This window comes from Mytilus edulis, chromosome 3 (genome assembly GCF_963676685.1).
Source record: "Mytilus edulis chromosome 3, xbMytEdul2.2, whole genome shotgun sequence".
NCBI lineage: Eukaryota > Metazoa > Mollusca > Bivalvia > Mytilida > Mytilidae > Mytilus > Mytilus edulis.
In genome coordinates, this window is record NC_092346.1 from 11,375,886 (window position 1) to 11,388,590 (window position 12,705).

At 32.9% G+C, this 12,705-nt stretch overlaps 1 protein-coding gene across 1 annotated transcript; it reads left to right on the top strand.

Annotated features, from left to right (window-relative positions):
• Positions 1-470: 470 nt before the first annotated feature.
• On the top strand, positions 471-3,851 carry LOC139515806 (26S proteasome regulatory subunit 4-like). The gene is made up of 4 exons (XM_071305504.1): positions 471-578; positions 2,334-2,430; positions 2,895-3,104; positions 3,661-3,851. Exons 2-4 carry the CDS (start codon positions 2,377-2,379, stop codon positions 3,793-3,795), a joined length of 399 nt encoding a protein of 132 aa, XP_071161605.1. The 5' UTR covers positions 471-578; positions 2,334-2,376; the 3' UTR covers positions 3,796-3,851.
• The last annotated feature ends 8,854 nt before the right edge of the window (positions 3,852-12,705 follow it).

Below are 12,705 nucleotides of genomic sequence, written 5' to 3' on the forward strand. Positions count from 1 at the left end.
TAGTTAGTTTTGGAACTGAACAATGTTGGTACTTGACCAAACCGTACGAGTAGCATGTAGCCAAATAGTTGAGGAATGCCTTAAAAGAGCAATTTTGTATTTACATTCAAAATAGTACCAAAAATATGGGTTTTAGAATAATATGTTTCTTTCCCCATTGGCATTCGATAAATTTAGACAGCAAACATTTTTTTGTTTGAGGTTGTTTGGCAATCCTCCATTAAATTATACTTTATTAATAGGTTATTCTTCATTTCATAATTTACAGAGAAACAAAAATAATTCATTTTGCTAATTATGTTAATTTTGAACATAATGAAGTAATTAAACAATTATGATTAATCAGATTTAAAATTTACATTAATACTTTAATACTTCAGTTGAATCGTGATAATTCAAATTTTGTTCTCATTAATAGTACAGTTTATATGAGATATTAAAAAGAAATTGACTAATGTAACACTTTATTATTTGTAGGGAGATGGTCCAAAACTTGTGAGAGAATTATTTCGTGTAGCAGAAGAACATGCTCCCTCAATTGTATTTATAGATGAAATAGACGCTGTTGGTACCAAAAGGTTAGTACTTATATGTAGACTGTTACCAACAATGATGAATCTACTTTGAAGGAGTGTGTACAGTCTAAAGCTGTGTACTTGTAGATTTTGATTTATAACTTTATATGATATGCAAGCGGGGGGCATCATCTGTGTCCCATGGACACATACCCCCTTATTTCTTTTATCACACACCATTCAGATGGCACTTTGAAAATCTAAATCTTGTCTTTCAAAGTAGCATATGATTTAATCATTATTCATTTTGGCAATAAAAATAACGCATGAAAAGAAATAATAACAAATCATTCTTCAGGCCTCTACAATAACTTTTTTTTCAACTTGTCCAGTAGGACAAGTACATACCAAAACTAACTTGTCCGAATGAAATTGTTACTTGTCCAAATTTTTTTAATTAAAAATAACCTTTTTACATCTGAAGTTGATTAAAGGAACAAAACGAATTTAAACAATAGAACAGAATTTGATGTATTTCTTTTGAAATACATTGGTACTTTTCAAAAATATGAGTCAAGTACAACTGAATCTAGTCATGTCACAGGACTTAGGTTCTAGTTCTCATCAATGCTAGTCTCATCAGACTCTGAACATGAGGCACCATCTGATAGGCCTGTACACTCATTTAAAAGTTTATTTAAATGCAATCAAGATCAATCAATAAAAAGAAGAAGATAAGGTCTGAAAGCCAATGAGACAACTCTCTACAAGAGACCAAATGACAAAGAAATTAGCAACTATAGGTCACCATATTGCAAGTATTGTTTTTTTGCTACTTATGATCAAATCTGATTTTGTGAATTTTATCATGTTTATGGTAAATACAAAAAAAAAATAATTTGTGAAAAAAATACCTGTATGGTATTTATTATAAGAAACAGAATAAGGTAGCAAAATGAGTTACTGATTTGTCTTGGTCCCGAAATGTCTCCTGCCTTGCCAAACTGTCTATCAATCATGTCTACTCAATATGTCTCCTACGGTGCCAAACTGTCTATTAAACTTGGAGCTAAACCTGTCGAGGTGACGAACTGTCCTGTAAAGTTGCCTTATCTACAAAGCGCATCATTGATTTGGATCAGAAAGACTGGTTTCCAAAAATAGTTTACCTTTTACCTTTTAAAAAGTATCTGACAAAGAACCAGTTAAAAATTATTGTTTGCAAGTAAACATGATGAAGAAAAAGGTTTTGCATTTGAATAAACAGAATACAGAAACATGTCAAATAAATATTTGTTTTCTTGTTTAATGTTTATAATTACTTTGTTCATCAAAGTTGGATTAAATTTATTTTCTGCAGAATAATTGTACTTGTCCCGACGGACAGGCTTGATACAGCTTTTACTTGTCTGACCTTTTTTCCCTCTGGTATCGGACAAGCGTTATTGTCGAAGCCTGTTCATCAATGAATCCTAACAAAAGAACAACAAAAGATACCATAGGGACATTGAACCTATAAGTTGAAAATAGACTGACAAGACCATGGCTACAAAAAAAAAAACACAAACAGAACTCAAAACATTCATGTTTTTGCAATTCTATGATTTTTGTTCTATCTTTGAATGTTGGTACAGTGAAACTAGTAAAGCTTATTATGCCATAAAATTATTTCTTTTACAATATTCAAGTTTCTCTCATGTCTCTTCTACAGAAAGAAAGGAATTACTTGATCCTTAAGTTTGGTGAATCTTGTCTTTAGATGTTACAATGACTTCATTAGATCTATATTGAGAATGATTATAAGAATCTATTTTACAGATATGAATCAAATTCTGGAGGAGAAAGAGAAATCCAGAGAACTATGTTAGAACTGTTGAATCAGCTGGATGGTTTTGATTCTAGAGGTGACGTCAAAGTGAGTATTGAAAGATTACACTTAATAGCACTATAAACATGTTAAAATTTTTAAGTAACCAGTTTTAGCTTAGATAGGGTGTTAAAGTAAAAACTGATTTCAGTCTTTAATAAATGAAGTAGGATATGTTTTAAAATTTTTACATCAATGGGTTTATCAACCAGAATAAAAAAATTGAAAATGTGCCCTTTACCATCAGGGTTCAAAAGGTCATTTTTCAGCTAACATCAACATCAAATTGAATAGAATTTATTTGTGATTTGTCAAATTATTCTTTTAGTGATTTGTTACAGGTCTCAAATAACTATCCTTTACCATTTCCATACTGTCAGACCAAAAAAACTTTGATGTGGTGTAAAAATAACACAGACAATCTTAACTAACAACTCCAGATATACGAACAAACTCAGCTTTAAAATTTTTCATACATAATTATGTAACTGTAATAAATTGATTATTTTCAGGTTGTTATGGCAACAAATCGAATAGAAACATTAGATCCAGCTCTTATTAGACCTGGAAGAATCGACAGAAAAATTGAGTTTCCTCTGCCAGACGAGAAAACCAAAAGGCGAATCTTTAATATTCATACCAGCAGAATGACATTAGCAGAGAATGTAAACATTGATGATTATGTCATGGCAAAAGATGATCTCTCAGGTGCAGATATTAAGGTTAGTAGAATGTTCTTAATCTATTTTTAGATAAGAGTGGCATTGTTATACAAAAATAGACTGATTTATATCAATGATAACAAAAGCTTTATCATTAATATCTGTTGTCATTATTTCCCTCGATCAAAAAATGAATTCAGAATGGAAACTGGGAATATTTCAAAGAGAACAACCCCATCAAAGAGCAGAAAACAGCTCCAGGTCACCCATGGGTCTTCAACGCAGCAAGAAAATCCTGCACCCGGAGGTGGTCCTCAGCTGGCCCCTAAATAAAATTGTGTACTATAGAAAAAACTGTCATCCAGTGTTAGATGTTTTTAAGAAAATACCCAACAAATTGACTTTAGAAAATACAGAGAAATAGGTTGAAAGTTTACATGAAAAATACAAAGAAATAGCTGGGAAGTTCTCATGAAAAATACAAAGAAATAGCTGGCAAGTTCTCATGAAAAAATGCAAAGAAGCACAAGGTTACTTTTGATTTAAAATTATTACTAATAAATTTTCAGGATGCTATAACTTTAAATTAATTATAAAATTCTTGAAATATTTGCAGGCTATTTGTACAGAAGCAGGATTACTGGCTTTGAGAGAAAGAAGAATGAAAGTAACAACTGAGGACTTCAAACAGGCTAAGGAAAATGTGCTCTACAGAAAGACAGAGGGAACACCAGAGGGACTTTATTTATAGTGATAAAAAACAAACTTATTTCACGTTGTTTCTTGTATATTAAAATTTATAAATGATTCAAACGTATTTGTTTCACCTTTTATGGAATAGTATTTACTTTGTCGCTATGCTTATTGATGGTACTTGGTAGTATAATCGAATATTGTTTACCTTTGTAGCTTTGTGACCTCGAAAAGGTATGACAAGATCAAGTTGGGCTCTATAGTTGCAAGCATGGAATTATGTTTTTGACATTCAAATGACATTGTCATCAGGTAGTAAATATGGTGTTGAATTAAAGTTGGGTAATTTAAATTCTGAAGCAATAACATTAACTTTCCTTATATCTGCATTCATGATCTGTTTTGTGCACTTCAAGTGCTGTAGTTTGTATCAAAACAGAGGCTTTAAAGTTTGGTATTGATTCTCAGTAATAAAATCAGCATTTGCAAGTAAGATCAAAGAGTTATTGAAATAATAAACAATGCAAAGACACCAAAACTAGCAGACATAGAGTTCAAATTTGACAGTGAGTCACTAACCATTCTAAATTTAAGGTGGTACCCAACACTTGCACTAAAATTAATTTGGCTCGTTTAATTTTCATAAAATTTTGTTAAAGTACTTATTTTGACCCTTAAACAAAAATTTCAAAATTTCAAAAATTTTGAACCAACAGTTTTGTCAGAAAAATTACACTGGTTATATAGCAGTTTGACAAACACCAATTTTTATACGCCTGTCTTTTAGACGGGACGTATTATGGTATACCGTTGTCGTCTGTCCGTCCGTCCGTCCATCGTCCACACTTCGGACAATAACTCAAAAACACTTTCACCAATTTCCATGAAACTTAAGTGAATTGTTTTTATCTATTGACGTTAGCTCCCTTTCGTTTTTTTTTAATTTCAGATTTTAAGTTTTGGATTTATGGGACTTTATTCATAAAAAAGGGGGGATTTTCAACACTTCGGACAATAACTCAAAAAGGCTTTCACCAATGTCCATGAAACTTTGGTGAAATGTTTATATCTATTGATGTAAGCTCCCTTTCAATTTTTATAAATTTCAGATTTTAAGTTTTGGATTGATGGGGCTTTATTCATAAAAAAAGGGGGATTTTCAACACTTCGGACAATAACTCAAAAAGGCTTTCACCAATGTCCATGAAACTTTGGTGAATTGTTTATATCTATTGATGTAAGCTCCCTTTCAATTTTTATAAATTTCAGATTTTAAGTTTTGGATTTATGGGGCTTTATTCATAAAAAAGGGGGATTTTCAACACTTCGGACAATAACTCAAAAAGGCTTTCACCAATGTCCATGAAACTTTGGTGAATTGTTTATATCTATTGATGTAAGCTCCCTTTCAATTTATATAAATTTCAGATTTTACATTTACGTGTTATGAATTTTTATGCTTAAAAAAGGGGGGATTTTCCAATTTTGGGACAATAACTAACACTTTCACAAAATTTTATGCAACTTTGATGAATTGTTTATATCTATTGACATAAGCTCCCTTTCCGTTTTTATAAATTTTAGATTTTACGTATTCTTAAGTAATGAATTTTTATACTTAAAAGGGGGATTTTATGAAACTTTGGTGAATATATTAATGTAACATCCCTTTTGATTTGTATATATATATTTCTAGTTGATCATATAAATTCATTTAAAGCATAAAAGACAAGTTAAAAGAGCAACAGGCGTATCATGCGCTAAAGCGCAGCCCTTTATTATCATTGAGAAGTTTAATATTCCCTTAACAACACAATGTAATCAAAACGTTTAGCTGACTTTACAGAGTTATCTCCCTGTAGTGTTAGGTACCACCTTAAGATCCTATTTAGCTTATTCAAATTGCAAAGCTCTAGCTTGTGTAATAGTGTCCTCACACACAGTCTCACAGTCTTATTTACAGCAGGATGGTAAGCATTCAGTCATCAGTCAGATATATGACTGTTCTGGAATATCTACTTGTTAACCTTCTAATATGAGCAACTCAACAGGTACCACATGAGGAGCTGGTTCTGCTGTTCTGGAATATCTACTTGTTAACCTTCTAATATGAGCAACTCAACAGGTACCACATGAGGAGCTGGTTCTGCTGTTCTGGAATATCTACTTGTTAACCTTCTAATATGAGCAACTAAACAGGTACCACATGTGGAGCTGGATCTGCTGTTCTGGAATATCTACTTGTTAACCTTCTAATATGAGCAACTCAACAGGTACCACATGTGGAGCTGGATCTGCTGTTCTGGAATATCTACTTGTTAACCTACTAATATGAGCAACTCAACAGGTACCACATGTGGAGCTGGATCTGCTGTTCTGCAATATCTACTTGTTAAACCTACTAATATGAGCAACTCAACAGGTACCACATGTGGAGCTGGATCTGCTGTTCTGCAATATCTACTTGTTAAACCTACTAATATGAGCAACTCAACAGGTACCACATGTGGAGCTGGATCTGCTTACCATTCTGGAGCATCTAGTTATATCACTCCTGGTTTTTGTTGGGGTACCTGTTGATCAGTCTTCAGTTTTTTTTATGCCCCACCTATGATAGTAGAGGGGCATTATGTTTTCTGGTCTGTGCCTCCGTTCCTGCATCCGTTCGTCCGTGCATCCATTCAGGTTAAAGTTTTTGGTCAAGGTGGTTTTTGATGAAGTTAAAGTTACATCAACTTGAAACTTAGTACACATGTTCCCTATGATATGATCTCTTTTAATTTTAATTCCAAATTAAATTTTTGACCCAAATTTCACGGTCCACTGAACATAGAAAATGATAGTGCGAGTGGGGCATCCGTGTACTATGGACACATTCTTGTTTATGTTATGTTTTGTATGCTGTTTGTCATTTGTTTTTTATTCATTTTTTGCCATAGTGTGGAGTTTGAATATCTTTTTGGTATTGTTTGCCTCTTTGATTAACATAGTTTTTGGGGTTTTTTTTCTTTTTTTTTCACTTTGAACTGTAATGCCTTAAGATATATGTGATTTGAATTTTGGTTAGTTATGGTTGCCTCTAATTTACTGCATACAAATGTTGTAAAATATCAATTGTTTGAAACATAAGCTGTTGCTTTACCTTGGACAAAATTTGTCATTTTATGATTCCCAGTTGATATTTTGAGACATATATAAAAGAAAAACTTATATTCATTCACTACCAGACTTGGAGCATGGCACATGGTATATTTATTTGTCTTGTTTAAAATCATATTTTGACCTCAAAATGCATTTGTTTTTTTTTGTGTCGTTGTGTTGTTGCCTCATTAGCACGAAGTCATCATCTTCTTATATTCATAACTTATATGGATTTCAGTGCTTTCATAAAAAAATATATAATAAAATGCATTAAAAATAGTGGTCAAAAACTAGTGGCCTAGATGCATAAAGTGCAACCTTTCTTTGTTCAGAATGTCTGATCGGTAGGGAAAACTTCAAAAGAGGATGCCTATTTTGTATTATCAACTTCTAATTTTTAGCTCACCTGTCCCGAAGGCTTATAACTCAAAAACCAAAGCATTTAGAGCAAATCTGACATGGATTAATATTGTTTATCAGGTCAAAATCTATCTGCCCTGAAATTTTCAGATGAATCAGACAACCTGTTGTTGGGTTGCTGCCCCTGAATTGGTAATTTTAAGGAAATTTTGCTGTTTTTGGTTATTATCTTGAATATTATTATAGATAGAGATAAACTGTAAACAGGAATAATGTTCAGCAAAGTAAGATTTACAAATAAGTCAACATGACGGAAATGGTCAGTTGACCCCTTTAGGAGTTATTGCCCTTTATAGTCAATTTTTAACCGGATTTTTGTGACAAAAATGTCGGTTATTGATTTGGGGATGTACGGCGGGCGGGCGGGCGGCAATTAAATGTTGTCCGTGCATTAACTCATGAACCGTTCAACCAAAGCTTTTAAAATTTTAATATGTTATTACTGACAACTATACGAAGGTCAAGTTCAATAATGGCGATTTTGACTTTTACCGTTCAGGAGTTATGGTTCTTGAAAGGCGGCAATCAAATGTTGTCCGTGCATTCACTCATGAACCGTTCAACAAAAGCTTTTAAAATTTTAATATGTTATTACTGACAAGTATATGGAGGTCAAGTTAAATAATGGCGATTTTGTCTTTTACCGTTCAGGAGTTATGGTTCTTGAAAGATTGAAAAATGGAGTTTTCAGGCGTGTCCGTGCATTTACTCGTGAACTGTTCTACCAAAGCTTCCCAAATTTTAATATGTTGTTACTGATGACAGAATGGAGGTCAAGTTCAATAATGACGATTTTGACTTTTACCGTTCAGGAGTTATGGTTCTTGAAAGATTGAAAAATGGAGTTTCCAGTCGTGTCCGTGCATTTATGCATGAACTGTTCTACCAAAGCTTCCGAAATCTTAATATGCTGTTACTGATGACAAAATGGAGTTCAAGTTCAATAATGACGATTTTGACTTTTACCGTTCATGCAGGAGTTATGGTTCTTGAAAGATTGAAAAATGGTGTTTCCCGTCGTGTCCGTGCATTTTCTCATGAACCATTCAACCAAAGCTTTTGAAATTTTAATATGTTGTTACTAATTAATACTGATGACAAAATAGAGGTCAAGTTCCATAATGACGATTTTGACTTTTACTGTTCAGGAGTTATGGTTCTTGAAAGATTGTAAAATGGCGTTTCCATTCACGTTGTTGCATTTACTCATGAACCATTCAATCTAAGCTTTTCAAATATTATTATTTCAAAATGTTGATACTGATGACAAAATGGAGGTCAAATTTGATATTGATGATTTTCACTTTCACCATTCATCAGTAATGGTTCTTAGGGAGCTACCATTTGATTTTTATGGGGGGGGGGGCTAGGATGAAAAATTTTGTCCTGCATTTTTATTTAGTTGTAATCTCTGTCCTGCCTTTTTATTTTTCGCTCTATTCGGTCCTGCCTTTTTTTTTATTAGTTTATCCTGACTTTTTTACCTAAATTGTCATCCTGCCTTTTTTTTTTGCAAAGTGTCTCATCCTGCCTTTTTTTTTACTCAAAACTCCTGTCCTGCCTATTTTTTTCAAATTTCATCCTAGCCCCCCATAAAAATCAAATGGTAGCTCCCTTATGATATTGCCAGGACACAAATAAATGTAAATAAATCCGGTTTGCTGTCGTTGTGACAGCCTCTTGTTAACCATTTTTCGTAAATCTTAGTAATCTTTTACAAAAATCTTCTCCTCTGAAACTACTGGGCCAAATACTTCCAAACTTTAACTGAATGTTCCTTAGGGTATCTAGTTTGTAAATTGTATCAGAAGTTGTGATCTATCAATAAACATGGTCGCCATTGCTAAAATTAGAACATAGGGGTCAAATGCAGTTTTTGGCTTATAACTCAAAAACCAAAGCATTTAGAGCAAATCTGACAGGTATAATATTGTTTATCAGGTCAAGATCTATCTGCCCTGAAATTTTCAGATGAATCAGACAACCTGTTGTTGGGTTACTGCCCCTGAATTGGTAATTTTAAAGAAATTTTGCTGTTTTTGGTTATTATCTTGAATATTATTATAGATAGAGATAAACTGTAAACAGCAATAATGTTCAGCAAAGTAAGATTTACAAATAAGTCAACATGACGGAAATGGTCAGTTGACCCCTTTAGGAGTTATAGCCCTTTATAGTCAATTTTTAACCATTTTTCGTAAATCTTAGTAATCTTTTACAAAAATCTTCTCCTCTGAAACTACTGGGCCAAATACTTCCAAACTTTAACTGAATGTTCCTTAGGGTATCTAATTTGTAAATTGTATCCGAAGTTATGATCTATCAACAAACATGGTCGCCATTGCTAAAAATAGAACATAGGGGTCAAATGCAGTTTTTGGCTTATAACTCAAAAACCAAAGCATTTAGAGCAAATCTGACGTGGGTAATATTGTTTATCAGGTCAAGATCTATCTGCCCTGAAATTTTCAGATGAATCAGACAACCTGTTGTTGGGTTGCTGCCCCTGAATTGATAATTTTAAGGAAATTTTGCTGTTTTTGTTTATTATCTTGAATATAATTATAGATAGAAATAAACTGTAAACAGCAATGATGTTCAGCAAAGTAAGATCTTCAATTAAGTCAATTTGACCAAAATTGTCAATTGACCCCTTAAGGAGTTATTGCCCTTTAAAGACTTTTTTCACAATTTGTTCATCATGTTGACTTACTTTAAAAAAATCATCTCCTTTGAAACTGCTGTATCAATTTCAGCCAAACTTAGGCTAAATGAGTTTCAGAATATCTAGTATAAATTTTATATTTTATTTCCTTGTATGTCAAGAAACATAGCTCCTATGGCTAAAATAGAACATAGGAGAAAATGATTATTTTTTTTGGCTTTTGAAGAAAATAGGACGATCCAAAAAACATTTAAATAAATTGAAAAGTCAAAATAATCATTGATGAGAGATTTAACCAAAAGAATTAAGGTGAGCGATTCAGGCTCTTGAGAGCCTCTTGTTTAAACCCTAATCTCAGCAACTTCAAAGAAAGATTGCATATATATGTTGAAGTTGTGCATCTACTTTAATAGAACTATTGAAAAAAAGTAAAAACACAAAAATACTGAACTCCGAGGAAAATTCAAAAAGGAAAGTCCCAAATCAAATGGCAAATTCAAAAGTACAAAAACATATCCAGTGTGTACACCAGTGGCGGATCCAGGGGAGGGTTCCAGGGGTTGGAACCCCCCTTTTTTTGACCGATCAATGCATTTGAATGGGGACATGTGGTTGGAACAGGCCCCCTTTATCCTGTGTTGGGAACCCCCCTTTTAAAATGGCTGGATCCGCCCCTGTAGATGTTTATGTAATCAACTCGTACACTTTCAACCAAGATCACAGAAACGTCAATGGAAGATTGTGCACTTGCTTTTATGGAACTGTTAGAGAAAGGTACAAGTTTAGCAAATTTTAAAACACCCTCCATGTTATAAGATCTACTTAAAATTAGGTCAACTGCAATGGCCGAAACCGTCAGATAATAAGTTATGCCAATATGGGAATTATTGCTTTTAAAAACGTGAAAAATGACAATGCACGTTAAAAAACCTTTTTTGGGCCGATGGTTAACCCAGTGTTTTATGTTGCCCAACAAACCTCTTTCCTCAGAGCATTTCAAATCCCTACCTTCATACCAGCAGTCAATATCTTTTGTGTTTTATAATGTGTTGTCCTGAATACTCATTAAATATACGCCATTGGACAACATTATGCAAACCACAATCAATCTAAGAAGTTTAAAAAAACGGGTATATAGGAATTAGTGCTTACTCTCTTGCTGAACATAATTTCACATCATATTTCAATTACTAGTAACTTAAACCTGTCTGAAACTAATGCATTTAGGTTGGGAGGCAACACATAAACTATTCAAATCAACGAAAATGTGTACCACTTTGACTAATCAAATCAACGAAAATGTACATTTTCGTTGATTTGACTTGTTTATGTGTTGCCGCCCAACCTAAATGCATTCAGTTTGTCTGACTATTATCTCTTAAACTAAAAACAAAGTGAAAATGATAGCACGCATACACTAAAATAATTGTAAAATTGTATTGATTATTAAAAACACGTATGCCGAAAAGTTAGAACACAAAGAGGGTAATATAAATAAAGGCCCATGTCTCAAGAATATATTAGTATAAAATAGTATAAACACGTATAATTGGTACAGAGATGACAGCTTTAAAGTGTTTGCCATGAATGACAGAAAAAGTGCGCTTGGTCTTAACAATGCAATTCGAAATAGCCGTCTTTGCCCACTTGTTTGTTCTCTTTAAGAGTTCTCTTTGCTGTTTGTATGTTGTTGTTTTTTGTGTTGCTTTTCTTTCATATACATACTTTAGTGTGGATAAAATAAAACAAAGATGATTTGCTTCCTTGCTAGATAGATTACTGGAGCAAAGCAATGGTCGACAATTAGTCATGCAATTTTTGTAAGATAATAGAATAGTAAAAAAAACCCTCTCATTTGCCGATTTGAATATTCATAATGTTTATTTGTTTTAACGCTGAGCCTGTAACACTTGCAGTATTTAAATAGCACAGCTGGTTTGTTTTTCATTTTAAATACGAAATCATGTTAAAGTTCCAATGTCCTGACAACGACACGCGGAAACTTCCCAAAACACGTAAATGGAGTTGCTCTATAAACTACTAGTACCTTACAAAGAAATAGGATATTGACATTTCACTTCGGATCCTAGCAATTACTCCGAAAACACTTAATATGGAAGAAATCAAAATAATCAGGGTTTTTTTAGTGTGTGTTTCTTTGTTCAAAATATCAAGGAGGTTATATTCCTCCTTGAAAATATCAACTAAATTTAGAACTGGATCAACCTTCATTCTACTGCAAACGAAAATTATGTATGCTTTGATCTTAAACATCCCAAATACAGTATAGCCATCTTTTGGCAAATTAATATCCCTGATGCACGTTTCTTTGCAATTGAAATTATTGTGCCCAGTGAAATATGTCGCTGCAAACACTCCCGCCATTATATGAACAACTAAGAAGTGAAGACATTTTCTGACCAAAACCTCATTATTATTTTATGGTTGATTTCTCAATTTAAAATGTCCAAGAAAGAGAGGCGATCTCCTGATTTTCAGAACTACATATACTTATATGACATTTAGTGACCACTTGCCGAAACTTTAATAGAGGTTAGAACAATAGCCAATAAACACACGAAACAACCAATAAAATGTATGGCATGCCATAGGAATTTAAATTTAAAAATCCAAATAATATTTAAATAAATCGAGCTGTACAGGGGGTAATACTATTGTCTTTATTGTTGCGTTTAGACAATAGATTATGAAATTACTCCTCATAATTACCTGACTGCGCAT

Excerpts from the sequence above, each read along its gene's own strand:
- LOC139515806 (XM_071305504.1), top strand. The coding sequence starts at position 2,377 with ATGTTAGAACTGTTGAATCAGCTGGATGGTTTTGATTCTAGAGGTGAC. Across the intron at positions 2,431-2,894 it reads ATTCTAGAGGTGACGTCAAA|GTTGTTATGGCAACAAATCG; the intron begins GTGAGTATTGAA and ends GATTATTTTCAG. Across the intron at positions 3,105-3,660 it reads TCTCAGGTGCAGATATTAAG|GCTATTTGTACAGAAGCAGG; the intron begins GTTAGTAGAATG and ends AAATATTTGCAG.